This window comes from Musa acuminata, chromosome BXJ3-6, assembly GCF_036884655.1.
Source record: "Musa acuminata AAA Group cultivar baxijiao chromosome BXJ3-6, Cavendish_Baxijiao_AAA, whole genome shotgun sequence".
NCBI classification, from domain to species: domain Eukaryota; kingdom Viridiplantae; phylum Streptophyta; class Magnoliopsida; order Zingiberales; family Musaceae; genus Musa; species Musa acuminata.
In genome coordinates this window covers 15,434,971-15,451,247 of record NC_088354.1, presented here as the reverse complement: position 1 = coordinate 15,451,247, position 16,277 = coordinate 15,434,971, and the positions used below count along the sequence as shown (strand labels likewise).

At 37.4% G+C, this 16,277-nt stretch overlaps 2 protein-coding genes across 4 annotated transcripts; both read left to right on the top strand.

The window, feature by feature from the left end:
• Nucleotides 1-255: 255 nt before the first annotated feature.
• Nucleotides 256-6,941, top strand: LOC135639736 (imidazoleglycerol-phosphate dehydratase 3, chloroplastic-like). Its single transcript, XM_065153612.1, has 8 exons — nt 256-550; nt 1,108-1,232; nt 1,918-2,022; nt 2,149-2,241; nt 3,811-3,885; nt 4,605-4,667; nt 4,921-5,030; nt 6,450-6,941. The coding sequence occupies exons 1-8, from the start codon at nt 337-339 to the stop codon at nt 6,475-6,477; spliced, it is 813 nt and encodes a 270-aa protein (XP_065009684.1). The 5' UTR covers nt 256-336; the 3' UTR covers nt 6,478-6,941.
• A 2,135-nt stretch (nt 6,942-9,076) lies between these two features.
• LOC135640989 (tubulin beta chain) lies at nt 9,077-14,565 on the top strand. 3 transcript variants are annotated; one of them, XR_010497514.1, is made up of 6 exons: nt 9,077-9,558; nt 11,095-11,364; nt 12,002-12,744; nt 13,020-13,165; nt 13,527-13,641; nt 13,959-14,565. XR_010497514.1 is itself a non-coding variant. In XM_065155912.1 (3 exons), the coding sequence occupies exons 1-3, from the start codon at nt 9,165-9,167 to the stop codon at nt 12,673-12,675; spliced, it is 1,338 nt and encodes a 445-aa protein (XP_065011984.1). In that variant the 5' UTR covers nt 9,077-9,164; the 3' UTR covers nt 12,676-12,846. The 3 variants fall into 3 exon arrangements, 1 of the variants encoding a protein (XP_065011984.1); XR_010497513.1 differs by having other exon boundaries at nt 13,527-14,565; XM_065155912.1 differs by lacking the exons at nt 13,020-13,165; nt 13,527-13,641; nt 13,959-14,565 and having other exon boundaries at nt 12,002-12,846.
• The last annotated feature ends 1,712 nt before the right edge of the window (nt 14,566-16,277 follow it).

Sequence of the window (16,277 nt, the reverse complement as noted above, 5' to 3'; positions counted from 1 at the left end):
TGTAATTAGTGATGCTATACAAGAATTTTTTTTTTTTCAAACTTGGGATGTTGTCTGAGAAATTCTGAGTTTTTTCTATAAAATTTATCATATACATATATATATATATAAAATTTTCGGTTTATTCACAATCCATGATTTTGGTAAATAATTTCAATCCACAGCATTAAAGAAAACCCCCAAAAAATAAAAGAAAAAGAAATCAACCAAGGCGAAGTAAGGTAAACCGAGTTGTGGAGCATCAGCGGTTGTAGTCTTCTCCTCGGATGCGGCTCAACCATGCTTTAACGCGCTGCATTGGGCCAAACTTACCGGGAATTCCATTTGCGGGAACACATGAGTCTTCTTTGCCCCAACTCTCTCCCCGCTACCCGTCTCCTCGAAACCCTAGAAATATCTAGGGTTAGGTTTCTCCCCAGTTACCGACCCCGTGTTCCCGATCCAAGGTTTCGCCGCTTTGGGCTTCCGCGTTTCTACCGACGAGCTCCGCTTTCGATGGCGGCCTTCTTGCCGCAGGAAAATAGCGCTCCTGTCGCCGCGCCCAAATCACGTACTTCTTCTCCCTTGGTGGTCTTTTTACTCCAAGATTGGTTCTTTTTCATGTTTGCACGTGAAAAAGCTATCTTTGCTGAGTTGTTGGCATCTGTAATTCCTATGTTCTATCTTCTTTTGAAATGCGTTTAGATCATCCTTGGGCAGTGCTTTGATCAGTGCTCTCGGATGCAAGTTACATTTGTGGGCCTCGAAAGCGTCGATTTTGTTTGTTAGGTATCAGATTTGACGTTTTATTTCGCGCCAAGTGGGTTTCTTGTTAAGACCACAGACTGAAACCCAATGTGGACATTTGGTTCATGCTGACCCCTTCGAGAGACCATTTCTTGTGTATTTTTCTGGTTTTTGTGCGGTAAAATAAGCTTCTTGATGAAAATCTATTCTGTTATGCATTTTTTGCTTTATGAAGGGCGATATTTGCTGTTATCGTTATGTTTTTTTTTGTTGGATTGGGTGCAATCAAATGAACTCTTATCATTATTGCCTCTTGTTATCTGCTTGAATGAAACATTGGCTTTGTCTTCTCCTCCTAAAATAAGTGGTTAAAATTTGCAGCTTGTCGAATTGGAGATGTTAAAAGGGTTACAAAGGAGACGGATGTGTACGTAAACATAAACTTGGATGGTTCTGGAGTTGCCAACTGCAATACTGGGATTCCTTTTCTGGATCACATGTTGGACGTAAGCAGTAGATTACTGTTTGTCATGTTATTTGAAGGATGGTACAACTCAAAGTGCAAAATTTCTGATCATTTCTGTTATTGGACAAGCTAAGAGAAAGTGGAACTTCAATGAATAATTTCATATATTTGGCGGAAATAGAGCTATTAATGCAATCTAAATAAGATGGAACGTATGCCCAAGCATAACCAAGCTTCGGCAGAGTTTTTATTGTTTGAATTGTATAGTTTTTGGCCATCTTTAATGATTACAATAAGCAAGCAGTTGGTGTAGCAGAATGATTATGGTAAATTACTTACATCAAAATCTTTAATTTGCAATCTCATCATTTGTAGGTGTGATTACAAGTGCTAAGGTACTATATGTGTCTCCATAAGTCAATAAGTTTAAGCAGAAATGTAATAAAACTAAAGATGCTTATGGTAATGAAGCTTTAATTAAGAGGATTAGATTATGAAAAGGCCTGAACCTTCTTCAAAAAGTTTAACTGAACAAAAATTAACTGTATGTATTTAAGGGTATTTGTTTCACAAGTTAGGTGTATAATCATATTACTAAGATTATGAAAACCATAAATATTGTTTCTTTACTCTGTGATTAGATTAGCACTGGGAACCATTTTTTATTTTTGACCATCTGTTATTTACTATTCTCCATGTTGATTATTTGTGTTTATAAATTGCAGCAACTGGCATCACATGGATTATTTGATCTGCATGTAAAGGCTGCTGGTGACATCCATATTGATGACCACCATACAAATGAAGATGTTGCTCTTGCAATTGGAACGGTTAGAACTAGGAAAACCCCTCATAATTCTCTATCAATAAATTCTTATAATTCTGATTTGAGTCTTCTGCATTTTGTGATATTCATTCTGCTCAAGAATTTGAATACTTTCACATCATGATGGCAGGCACTACTTCAGGCACTTGGAGATAGAAAGGGAATTTACCGGTTTGGACACTTTGCAGCACCACTTGATGAGGCTGCCATTGAAGTAATACTGGTATAGTTTTTCTTCTTGACTAGGAATAGGTGTGTTTCCATAGCCACCAGGTTACCTAAAAGTATTGTTTTGGATCTGCATTCGTATAGTGATGTTGCTTTGCGACAATGGCATTTATCTGTTGCTGGTAGCCTACTTGGTTTTGTAATTTTATTGAGAAATGGTTAAGATAGAGGCCTTTCTTGTAACGGATTATTATGACTATGCTAGATGTCAACCTGTGCACTGTAGCTGGTGAATTCGAGAAACATGTTTGTTTTGAGATTTGGCCCAACAATGACTAAACTTCTTCTAATTCTTGCTCAGTCATAGATTTCGGGTCTCAAGGTCTCCGTTTTGACCTCATAAGAGTAGTTCTTTTTTCTTTCCATGTTGCTGGTTTAAGACACTTAGAAATCAGCATTTCTTGTATTGATTGGCATTGCTAATTTTTAGTCATTAAACAAACTGATTCCATTTGGTCAAATAAGTTTGGTTTTTCAGTTTATTTCGTTCTCTTCAATTTTGAAAAACAAAGTTTTGGGTTGTTTGTTCTAAAAACAACTGACCAAACTCAATAAACTGAACAAAGTTATTTATTTAAAGATTTTTTGAATTTCCCACTTTCGAACCATTTTCAGATTTCAGTTACTTCCGTCTTGTTCTTGTTTACCGGCTGCATTTACTAAGATGTCTGCTACCGTTAAAAATTTAAACTTATGAATATATGATTTAACTGTTTCTGTATCTCCCAGTGAATATGTTATCTTAATTATTCTGCTATTCTTTTAAATAAGATGAAAGAATTTTAAAGGTTCAAAGGGCTTTTGAATTAGCAATCTATGGAATACTTCATAAGCTTTGTCTTGAATTACTTCTCGCTTGCATCTTTCTTCTCCCTATTGTTTATAATTTTTTTTGGACATGGTTTGGCTGCCATGTTTTTTTATTATGCCATTGATGTTGCCCTCTCCTTTCTCTTTATTGGTAAGAATTATGTAATTAACCCTGCTTCTTTTTGCATGCATGAATATGTTGTGTGCACGAATCTAGTCTCTCATTATTTGCTTGCTCTCTGTCTGCAGCAGGCCCTTCTTGAACTTAAATTTTGGTGACATCGCTCTTAATTATTTGAAATTAATTATGCATTATATCTACCAAAATTAGATTTATTTAGAGTCTACGAGTTCCTGAAAAAATATTGGTATTTGTTTGCATGGATTTAGTTGTGAAAAAAGAAATGAATTGCTAGATTTTGGAAAGAAGAATTGTTTGAATTGTGAGGTTCACTCTTAGACTACATGCTACCTTTGCTGGCTTTAACATGTTGTGGATTTTCCTTCTTGAATATCTCATATAATGTTTCAAAATTGACACATACTTTTAGGAAATCTTTCTTAGTTTTGGTATTATTTTTGTTCTCACCTGTACCATCAAGCATCGATTTATTTACTCTCTGAGGGGTTTCTAGGAGCTACTATGGGCTTACACCTTGTGTAGTATCTCTGCTTTTTGCTATAGTTTAGGAACAAAGTACTTGTTATTCCATACTGACAATTGCTGATCTAGATTTTGTGATTGTTACTTCAGGATCTATCTGGTCGTCCTCACTTGAGTTATGATTTAATCATCCCAACTGAAAGAGTTGGGACATATGACACCCAGGTAGCCCTGAGCTGCTTTTGCACTGGTTACTGTGTATTTATAAGATGTTGTATGTGAAAACATAATGCAAGCAACTCCTGTACTTTTCATCATCATAGTTGATCATCATCTTTATACTTGGGAATTATATGGTATTGCTTGCTCCCGTTCATCTTTTTTTTTTCTCTTGGAGATTGATTCATTTATCACTGATTCGGATTGGAACAGAGTGGGGCAACATAGCACTGATATGCTTTCTTCAGCTTTTATATAGTTGATAAATCATTTGTTATTTGGTTCTGATGAATTAACATACCAAAATTAGTGGATTAAATCAAACTTTAAGATTAAGATTTTTCTTGATTCTTACTGGCACATAGCACAATTCGGGAAACATAACTGCATGTACATGATGGCTAAAATAAAGTTTTTACTAAGAGCTTTATTTTATATACTGTTAGAAACTTGTTTGTCACTTAAATCACATATTTTTTTTTTTTTTCAAAAGTCAAATAGACAAGATAATTTTCAGTATATATTGTTTTTGAATTTAGAGAGTGTAACCTTGGTAACTTAGACATTTCTAGGTGGTAATTGTTTATTCATTTTTTGTTAAATTATTTATTTTCACCTATCACTGTATCTAGTTGTTATGTAATTGTTGTTTGCTTTCCTTTAGTGAAAATTTTGTGAATATAATGCCTTGAGCTGTACTAATACACAATTGTAATGTTGATTAGCTAGTGGAGCATTTCTTTCAATCTCTTGTGAACACCTCTGGGATGACCCTTCACATCCGTCAGGTATTATATAATTAACTGTTCAAGCATTTTCTTAGAACTGGTTGGATAGTGTGTATGTATGACCACGTAAACAAGTTGTGACTTTGGATTCTTGTTGCGAAGTTGATTTGTGTGTTAACATCTAGTCATTCTACATGAACTTTGTATCTGACATCTTTTTTTGTAATTTTAAATGGATAAAGAAATTGATTGTAAGCTGAATTGCTGATTCACATTTCTTTCATCTAGATTTAATATCTTAGTAATTGTGCAGCTTGCTGGAAAAAATTCACACCACATTATCGAGGCAACTTTTAAGGCATTTGCAAGAGCTCTTCGCCAAGCAATAGAATATGATTCACGTCGAGGTGGGAGTGTCCCCAGGTTAGTATTTTTCTTGAACCTTCCAAAACTGTGGTAGTGTGTTACCTTAGAAGCGTCCGAGTTGATTTAAGTTGTTTTGAGATTTGAAAGTTTGACATTTCTATACTGTAATTAGCACCGTTTTCTATTTTTAGAAAGTTGAATGACAGAAAAACTTGCACCTTATGGGCGAATGTATTATATTATTATTCTTCTCAAGGAAATCCTGTTATTATTTGGTTTAACTGGTTGATAAAGAACAATTAGTAAAACTTATGGAATTTGAGCAACATATGTTCCCATGGAGATCTTTTCTCCCATCTAACTTAGAGCTGATCTTGGTATGATCCATATTCCATAACCCTGCATTTGATCTCTATTGTAACCAGTAATTGATCGCTGTAAGAGAAGTCTCATCACTTACCATCTTGGGAAGCTTACTCATTGGTGCTGGTCATGTCCTCTTTAGTGATGATACTGAGATGGATCAAACATGATACTAAATGCCTGACTCTACAAAACCTTCATAAATTAAAACTATCTTAGAGCATGTGACATGAGTCTGTTGGTGAAGAAACACAAGTGGCCGACTGATTTATTTGGTAAGGTCTATCTCTGAAGAGCTGAATTGAGGCAGATACTTTGATCGTGACAGTTGTCATCGACAGCCGTGTTTGTGTGCATGAAACGGTCCATCCCATGTAGGCAATACGTGGGCATGCATGCATGAAGCTTATGTATTTGCTTATACTGACATGCAGGGTATGTGGTCATTTATCATTGGCATCACTTGTTTTCCTGTTAAGGTGTCTTGACATGTGATGCCTCTATAGCATAGCATGGCACTTCATATTATGCAAGTTCTTTTCATATTTCTTGATTGTAGGTTTAGAAATCAAATTTGATTTTGAGACGAACTTATTGCCTGGAGCTCATTTGGTCCCTCATGTACCCATATAACACACACTAACACAAACACACCAACAAGTATTATCGTCTCAAATTTTTACAAGCTGCTCTAATATGCAATTTAATAAGGATGATGTTGAGTTTTTTCACTATTGATCCCTGATGTTATGTTTTCCTCTTACATGGCAACCTTAATTAACAGACAACCATCCTCAAACCACTTGGTTCCTTGTTCTAGCCCTCGGTCTGTGGGTTAGCTTATTTGTCTGCATTCATTAACTTTGCTTTCTCGGAGCACCTTTGTTCCAGGGGAACTATTTTCACCTGCATTGTGTGTAACCCCCAAATGGGTTAATTGTTGTTGACTACAAGGGGAGTTGGTATAATCTATGCCTGTTAATTTTTCATCTTTGTCTTTCTTAGTTTGATTTTTTCTAATACTAACAATTTATCTAATATCTTCAATTGAATTTGAACAAACACTATCATAAACCACCCAGAGCTGATTTTCTTGCCATATGATGATTACAGCTCAAAAGGAGTTCTTTCACGTTCCTAAGGTTTTGGAAACTTATGGAGTCAACTTTTGTTCAAATCCCATGTGGCCTGCTGAGGATTAATTTGGTCAACTGGAAAGCGACAAGAAGATTTGTTAAATATCAGCTTCCGGCTTATCCACTCCAGCATGAAAAGGGCATGAAGACATGCAGCATCTGGTTCACTGCATCTCCAGTTTCCTGCATATTCTCTCTACCGTTCAATGCTTTGAAGAACTAGTGGAAATAGTAATATGAATGTTGGCGTAAGGTCAGACCCACATCTCTGTATGTTGATATGCATGCCACACGATGTACCCTTCCGTAAATTGACTTATTTATGATGGGTTGTCATCCAATTACATCATCGTATTTGATACCGAATAATGTTTAAGATTGTGTCTTTTTATCTTCTTGTTGTACGATATGTCACTTTGAACAATGTTATTTATTGATTTTGAAATCCATTTCTCTCATAATTGCTTTATGTCTATCTGCTTCAAAACCAAGTTCTTTTCTTATGAAGTCTGAATACAGGATTGAAAATAGCATGCAAATTGTTCAGATAAAGGGGCAGATCCTTCAATTGTCAACCGGTACTTGTTTGTTCTCTGCATGCTCAATGGTGGGTTGAACCAGACCATTCCAACTGAAAATTTTCTTGAATGTTAGCTGCTTTCTCTTGCACCATTTCTGTAATAGGTTTATCTCTACTGCAGTTGATTAAATTGGAGCTAAAAGCTTTATCCAGCTGACTTATCTACTAATTTTGATACACAAGGTTGAAATATTAGTTAAAAGAAGAAACTGAAAAGAACACAGAGAAAAAGAATGCACATAAATCATCACCAAAAATGTGCAAATTCAAGACACTATACGGAGGCTTGAGCTGGAGATAGCTTAGAGCCAAGTCCAAAAATGAGACCAAACTTCACATTCCAAGAAAGATGAATCTGACAAGCATCCTCAAACCATCATGGCATCAGTTTCGGATTTAGGAAAAGAGACTGCAAGTGCTCCATCTTTGTTCAACTGTAGCAAAGTTGCTTGGATAGGCAGGAAGCAAAAAGAGATCTCATCTGGCTGTAAGGGTGCAAGCAGATGAATAAAAGCTGTAGATCTCTGTATGGTCCATGTGAACCATTGGTTCCATCATGGGACTTGTTATTATGGCCCACATCCCTTTTGGCTCCATGCCATTAGGAGATATATATATATTTATATTCTAGACTTGGATCTTTGTTGAGGATGAGACATGCATCAAAGATTAGGGAAATCAGTGGTTGGTGAGGAGCAAGTGTCGATAATATTTTGCAATCTAGTGAATTGCTGTTTGTGAAGATGGAACAATCGGCTCAAGTGTCAGCAATCAGGCAAAGTTTTTTGTTCTATATTTGCTGGATTATCGTAAGATGAGAGGTGGAAGAGCGTGCAGCCCAGTCGAGCAGCAGGACATGCCAACTACTGCTGTGTCAGTCCCAACTAGTGCTTGGTGACAGGCTCAAATATCTCTCGGAATCCATCCCACATCCCTGTAAGCAATGGAAAACGACTGAGCAAAGTGACAACAGTCTTCCAGGATTGGATCTCATTCTTCACTTCTGTTTCTTCTTCCTTGATATGCTGCTTTCCTAAGTTCAATTTATTTGGGAGTCTTTTCATTTCCTTCCACTTCAAGGAAACCATCAACAGAAGAAGAAGAAGAAGCAATGATTACTGAGCAAATTAAGAAGAAGAAGAAGAAGAAGAAGAAGAAGAAGAAGAAGAAGAAGAAGAAGAAGAAGAAGAAGAAAGAGTTCTCACGACTTCAGATTCAGCCTCCGGTCTAACCTTCCCTCTAAACCAAAAGCTGCATGCCACAAAGTTGATCCATCCATCTAGAAAAAGCATTAAAGGAAGCTTCACAGGCCATTGGCAAACAGTGGTGTTCATGCAACTCTGTCCTGTATCTCCTGTTCCAACCCTTGCTGATGGTGCACACATGATCCCAGAAATCAACAGATCACAAACCAAAGCTCTTCGACAACACATCAATGTCTGTCTATCCATGAATTTAGGCACCACAGCAAACTGGACATTGAAGTCCTACCCCATAAATGAATGAATACCAAGTTTCATTACAAGTTTATATATACATAAATGAATACCGAGCACACCAAAAGGCAAAACCAAACAGCTCACCAACCTCATTATTGTCAGAGACAAAACCATACTCTTCCATTCATACACGACCAAAAGGCATACAAACGACCCCCCACCAAAAATACACATGCAGACGACACGAATAACGTCTCTCTGCCAACCACCCGGTGGTAACAGCTACGAAACCGCCGAAACCTACGCCGTGTCGTCCCAGTACATCCTTCTTCACATGCTAACCGTCCGTTCCGCCCTCCGGATCAATCTCCACCGTCCAATTCACGGACGCGGCACTTTCCGTCTCCGTAAGGCAGCGCAAACGGCTCCATCCATCGCGGTATCGACGCCCGCGGTGAGAGCACCTAACACCGGCATTCCAGTTTCTGAAGCCCGATGTGCTCACCCTTCGAAAAATCACCTTCGGTGAGACTGAGTCGGTGACGGGATTTCGCCGATCCCTTTATAAAAGGCTCCTCGAACTTTTGAACCATCACCTCTCCCTCCCCTCGTCCTCCTCTCCGGCCACCGGGAACCCTAAGATTTAGATCTCCGACGATTTAGATCTCAGACGATGAGGGAGATCCTGCACATCCAGGGTGGGCAATGTGGGAACCAGATCGGGGCTAAGTTCTGGGAGGTGATATGCGACGAGCATGGCATCGACGGCAGCGGCAGGTACAACGGTGACTCTGAACTCCAGCTCGAGCGGATTAATGTTTACTACAACGAGGCCAGCGGGGGTCGATACGTCCCCCGGGCGGTGCTCATGGATCTCGAGCCTGGCACGATGGACTCCGTCAGATCCGGGCCGTTCGGCCAGATCTTCAGGCCGGATAACTTCGTCTTCGGGCAGTCCGGCGCCGGGAACAACTGGGCAAAGGGCCACTACACTGAGGGCGCGGAGCTCATTGATTCGGTACTCGATGTAGTGCGGAAGGAGGCAGAGAACTGTGATTGCTTGCAAGGTACGGTTTCATGGTTCATATTTAGACCAGATCCTTTCTAAAATCTTCTTGATTCTTAAGATTTTATTAGCTATTGTTCAAATTCTGCTAAGTATATGGAAGATTTCATTTGATAATTGCTAACTTATATGTAAAAAATCCTATTTTTGTGATTTCTTGTGGAGTTAAATGAATGCTAAACTACCCCTGTCTGATTTCTATGCTCGACTTCTCTGTATGAATGATCTGACCTTGCATTAGTGGTTAACGAATGCATCATTAAACGTTGTGGTTCTCATCTTCATGCTGGAGAAATTAGGGATGTTGGAATTTTACTATTTTTTTAATCTATTTTGTGAATGTCGTATCTGGTTGTTTGATGTAATGAATCTGAGGTCTTTTTGTTTGTTTTGCTTACGGTATACTTCTTGGAGCTGGGTATGGTTTGAGTATTCGAACAAGGATTTTTTTCTGCAGAATAGTGTTGGAATTCATTATTTCTGCTCTGTATTCGCTGTTGAAGGAAAATATTGTCCCTTGATCTTTATCTTACTCCCAGTTGGTCTAATTGGTTTGATCTTTTTGCTCTTTAGACTTCAACTCTTTTGTATATGTTTATATGGTCCCGCGAAGTATATACAATTGTAGAGTTAAACAATTAATATTTTGTCATGTGTAGTTGTGCTGAAAATTTCACGCACAGATAAAAATTAATTCTAGTTGTTGATGTTCATCCGGTTCCTTAAAGCACATGCCTGCACTATGTGAATGCTGGTTTAAAACTAATTAGAAGTAATTGTTGAGATTTGTGGCATGCTTCTTTAGCCAACACTTCAGCGTTCTAGGATGATGAACATTTGGCCAAAATTCTTCTAAAGTTAATTCTTGATCTAGCATAAACTATTATAAGATGTTCATCCAGTTCCTTTAAGCAAATTCCTGCACTATGTTAATGTTGTATAAAACTAATTAGATGTAATTATTGAGATTTGTGGCGTTCTTCTTTAGCCAATACTTCAGCTTTCTAGGATGATGAACATTTGGCCAAAATTCTTGTAACGTTAATTCTTGATCTAGTATAAACTATTGTAAGCTGGAGATGTTTGTAGCAGGAATATTGAAAGTCTAAGACTTAGTTATTCATTGTCCAACTTGTGCCAACCTCAGAAGGTCTTCTCTGCAAAAGAAAAGGTAAATGAATACTTCAGATAAAGACCATTTGAAGATTTCAAATGATTTGTACAATCTGCTTTTTCATATTGTTCTTCCTTGCAAACTTCAAAGCTTTCTACCTGCAGATACATATGGCTATGTTGAACTAATTTTTGTGTGAGACCAGCGCACATGTTACAAGATGGTTAAATACTAAATATAGTTCTTTTGGCACACACACACACACACACACACACATATATATATATATATATATATATATATAATCAAATCTGTTTCAAACATGTTATCTTACTCCTCATGAAGGCAAAGAAAAGCAAGATAAAAAGGCACCTTTTTTCTGCTCTCTGTGAACCTGCTACATCTGGTTAACTTGTTCTGCAGGGTTCCAAGTCTGCCATTCTTTAGGAGGAGGTACTGGTTCTGGCATGGGCACACTTCTCATCTCCAAGATCAGAGAGGAGTATCCAGATCGCATGATGCTGACATTCTCTGTTTTTCCATCACCAAAGGTCTCTGATACAGTTGTGGAACCATATAATGCTACTCTCTCAGTGCATCAGCTTGTTGAGAATGCTGATGAATGTATGGTGCTGGACAATGAAGCATTGTATGACATTTGCTTCCGCACGCTAAAGCTTGCAACCCCAACCTGTAAGTGAAAACTATGTTATAAATTAAATCATTTTTATGGTTATTGCACAAAGAATCCCCATATGTTAATATTAAGGAACTTGAAAAACCAGTGGTACATGTTCCTCTCCCATTAATTAATCTTATCTTGTAACTTTAATTTATAACTTGTTTAAGAAACTATTGTACATTTTCCCTTTAATTTCTAGAATTTAGCATATCCTGTTTTACATTAAATATTAATACATAAGCCAATTTTTATCTCCATGCCCTTTGCATGCATGCCTTTGTCTTGTGATGCATGTACCTTTTTTCTTGTCCTTCACTTGTATAGTTCTACAAAATTTTTTTTTTTTCTATCCACATTAGTGTTTCGTTTTCATCATCCATCAGAACATCTGATAACTCTACTAACTATATCATGAGTCCTTAACCTCGAATAGTGTTTCAGTAGTTTCTCTTTACTTTAGTCAGTTATAGGAACATGAAGTTACATTTCTTCATTGCTTAATACTTGATTTTTAGATTGAATAACTGAAAATAAAATTGTTTCGGAATTCTAATCTTCTTGATGGTACCGAAGAATAATGGTATCAGTAGTTTAAATTTAGTCTTCTTATCGCACTTTTATTTATTCATCATCTAATTTATACTTCAGTCGGAGATCTTAATCACCTCATCTCTGCTACAATGAGTGGTGTCACCTGCTGCCTCCGGTTCCCTGGTCAGCTCAATTCTGACCTCCGGAAGCTTGCCGTGAACCTGATTCCCTTCCCCCGCCTCCACTTCTTCATGGTGGGGTTCGCACCACTGACATCAAGGGGCTCCCAGCAATACAGGGCCCTCACTGTTCCTGAGTTGACCCAACAGATGTGGGATGCCAAGAACATGATGTGTGCCGCCGACCCCCGTCACGGCCGTTACCTGACCGCCTCAGCCATGTTCCGTGGAAAGATGAGCACCAAGGAGGTCGATGAGCAGATGATCAATGTTCAGAACAAGAACAGCTCCTACTTCGTCGAGTGGATACCAAACAATGTCAAATCCAGTGTGTGTGACATTCCACCCAAGGGGCTGAAGATGGCATCCACTTTCATTGGGAACTCAACCTCCATCCAGGAGATGTTCAGGCGGGTGAGCGAGCAGTTCACCGCCATGTTCAGGAGGAAGGCTTTCTTGCACTGGTACACTGGCGAGGGCATGGACGAGATGGAGTTCACTGAGGCCGAGAGCAATATGAATGACTTGGTGGCAGAGTATCAGCAGTATCAGGATGCAACAGCTGATGTGGAAGATTATGAGGAAGAGGAAGAGGAAGGGGAGGAAGCTTGAGCTGATTCTCTTTTTCCCAGCTTGGCTTGAGATGGACTTGGTTATGTTTGTACCATGAAGGACATGCTTGTATGTCTCTTTTAGCTGCCATATGGATATTTGTATTCATGTGAAATTTGTGTGTTGCAGCGCTGTGATTGTTTGAATGCCATTTGATCTAAATTTTGTTCATAGCTTTGTCTATCTGATATAAGTTTTTGTCTGTCTGATTTCTTGGATAAGGTAACCTCAAATTCTCCTTAAAGGAACCTTACATCTCTTTTCAGGCATTCTTCTTGGCATTCATGATTGTTAATTTACTGGTTATGTCAGCTAATCTGAAATGTATTCAACCAAACTTTCAGGAACACTGGATTGGCGTCGGACCGGTGTGCGTACTTCGATTACAAAGACTAAGGCTGTGGAGGATTGATGACAACGATGAATTTCTTTGGCAGAGAGCTTAGTGCAAATCTAAAGAGAACTTCTAGCATGCATCTCCACCAAGAAGGTATTTTACATTGTGCAAACTTTCTTCTGTTTTTTCCCGTAGTAGTGTACTATTATTTATTTTATAAAGTGCATTCATAAATTATAGACTAGCAATATATATACATTCATAGAGGGTTTGTAGGAGCTAAATACAGCGTTCAATGAAAATTATGAATTTAAACTGTAAATCTCACACTTATCTGAACTACATCTGACAAAAAAGTGACAGATGATAAGGTTGCTGCTTGATCTATTTTCTGAGACTAGATGTTCATACTTGAACTTCGGCAGCAAATGCATTGTTCCCAGACTCGTTGTTCAAGTAACTTTTTACCATGTAATGGCTAGTATTTTAATCAATGTGATTAATGTTGTAATAGGAGTCAGGTTTGGATCTCAATCAGTGAGCTAATGACATGCACTTAGTGATCAGTGCTCCTCATGCAACGGAAACACAATCATGGACCATTCTAAAGCTGAGAGAGAATAGAGAAGGTGATCCCTTCAACTTGATCTTTGAGTACATTCATGAGAGGAGGTTTTAGTAAATAAAGCAATATCCATTTAACTTTGTTTATGTGAGAGAACTCAAATCAGATATCATTAATTCTCATAAAGTTTTCTTTGTTTATGCTCCTTTACGTAGTAACAATCTTTGGGATTAGAGCTACTTACATATTTCCTCTTATAATTTGGACCATTTAGCATCGATGTTTCTGTACTTGGAAAAAATTACACTAGAATCCCAATGGCCATGAAATTACTGTATTTGACTCTGTTTTTAACAACGATGTCTATTTCTTTGATGGAAGCTGTTGCATGTGATATCATGTGCTGATTCAACGATTAAGTGAAGAGCAAAATGATCATTTCATGGAATACGATTGTGGTACAAAGGGGCTGGTAGTTTTGAATGGCCCTGCGTCGACTTCACCATGTTGCCCCAAATCTTTCTCCCAGGGTTTGCAGCAAATCTTTTCGCAATCAACAAATCCTCCTCTAGAACATCGCAATGCCAGGTCAGAGTTCTAACTTGAGTTCGAATACGAATGGATTATGCTATTGTGGTATGCGATTTGCGGTGATGATCTCTTGGACAGAGTAGAACCCTTGGAGGCGGTTTGCTTCATGTCAAATACTACATGTGAGTTCGACGATCAATTATCCTTGCCATTCTTCTGATCTTTTTGTTTATTAGTTGCATAGCTGACCTTTTTTGACCGGAAGTTGTTGATCCACCTATGCGTGACCATGTGAACGCCGATAACCCGTCCTTGTTTATGCTGTAACAGAAATATGGGGGATGCTAATTTTTTGCTTGGATTGATCCACCTATGTGTAAACGAGCAAACAAATAAATTTCATGTTTGCTGTGAAAAGTAAACATCCTTGAGAAATTATATTGGGAAGCTTTGATCATTTGTTGGATTGCAATGTACCTTATTTGAACAGCTGGTCCAACCGAGAATCTCGTTATATATGGATCCTCTCTATTAAGTTGAATAAATGAATCTCGTTATATATGGATCCTCTCTATTAACTTGATTCGGATCATCTCAAGTATCGTGATAATTAGCTTATTGCGAGCTTTCAATATCATAAAATTGAGGTTTTCACATAAGTTATTCATTTGAATATCATAATTTATAGTTGGTCTATCTGTCAACCAAGGGAATAAGTTCTTGTCAACCTTTTCAAATTCATGAACCCTCGTATCTCTCCTAGTTCTTTAAAATAATTTCTCCAATGCCAAAAATCACTTATGCTTCTCCCTAAAATTATTGTTTCAAATAGTATCTATGCTCAATATCAAGAAGTAAATGTGCAAATCTTCACTCATCTAAACTAGTGATTGAGATGTTCAAATCTTTAACCAATAAAAGGATGGACTAATTCCATACGTTATTGTTCTCCCTCTAAACTATTGCATGTGTAAATGGAAACATTTGATTTATTTTGGTCAATCCTCACAGCAATCAATAGTACACCGTTGGATGCACAACTCAGATGACATTCATCGAGGTCTATAATCTGCCTACATTGGAGGAGTCCCTGTAACAAAGCAAATGTAAATTTTAGGAAATATATCATTTTCCCCATCAGTATAGCAAAGCAAATGCAAATGTGAATTTCATGATTGCAAATCTCCTCGTAATAATTCAATAATAAAGCATATTCTTCCCTTCCCTCTCATTGCTTGTGATCATGTTTAATACATTATTCTTTACTCTATAAACTTTGTATATATGGATATTCAAAGTATATTCTGTTTGAATTATTGATTTCAATGATTTTTTTAGCCATGTGAGATTCGTTCTGATCCTATCATAGTATTAATCGGCCAACCATTTAACGGTGATTAGAAGATTATCAAATGACCTCCCACGTAAATAAATATATAGAGATGACTCTCCTAGCTTTCTTGATACATATATCATCCAATCATATCCATCCTAACATATCACCCTAATTCTCTACTTATCATTTTTAATATATTTGAGTTGTTTCCCATTGTTATGACATGTTGGTTAATCAAAACTCTTCAGCATTAACAAAACACAGCCCTAACTGAAATCAGGGTTATTCATGTCAGCTCCAATATTATAGTATGGAATATAATGCTTCATCTTTGCTTGGGTAATCAGCTGTAGTGTCTTTACCATTTTCATTATCTTCTTTCTTCATCTTAGACTGTTGATAACCTGGCTGGCTGCAGATTCTTTAAGCAGTACAATTGTAGATAACACTCAAGGCATGTTTGCTCCTGAATCGTAGCATTTTCATCAACTTTAGACTGTTGATCATTTGATCATTCTCCACCACCTCCCCTTGTATTATTTTATGCCCCATCTTTTGTACTATTTTATTCCTTTTATTCGACCTCTCACTCAATTGTAATGGAGCACCATCATACTCATCAGAACTATTATCAACAAAGTCGACAAAATGTTCTAATACAATAGGCAAAAACACTACTGATCATCTATAACAAAAATAGAAATACCACTAGTGTGGTTTCAAAATAATGATTCACAATATAAAATAAAGATTCTTTGGTATGATTCAAAACAATGATTTAACACTATGAACATTAGTAATAATTCATAACTGCGATTCAAAAACACCACTGA

Excerpts from the sequence above, each read along its gene's own strand:
- LOC135639736 (XM_065153612.1), top strand. The coding sequence starts at position 337 with ATGAGTCTTCTTTGCCCCAACTCTCTCCCCGCTACCCGTCTCCTCGAA. Across the intron at positions 1,233-1,917 it reads TTCTGGATCACATGTTGGAC|CAACTGGCATCACATGGATT; the intron begins GTAAGCAGTAGA and ends TATAAATTGCAG. Across the intron at positions 3,886-4,604 it reads TTGGGACATATGACACCCAG|CTAGTGGAGCATTTCTTTCA; the intron begins GTAGCCCTGAGC and ends AATGTTGATTAG.
- LOC135640989 (XM_065155912.1), top strand. The coding sequence starts at position 9,165 with ATGAGGGAGATCCTGCACATCCAGGGTGGGCAATGTGGGAACCAGATC. Across the intron at positions 9,559-11,094 it reads GAACTGTGATTGCTTGCAAG|GGTTCCAAGTCTGCCATTCT; the intron begins GTACGGTTTCAT and ends CTTGTTCTGCAG. Across the intron at positions 11,365-12,001 it reads AAAGCTTGCAACCCCAACCT|TCGGAGATCTTAATCACCTC; the intron begins GTAAGTGAAAAC and ends TTTATACTTCAG.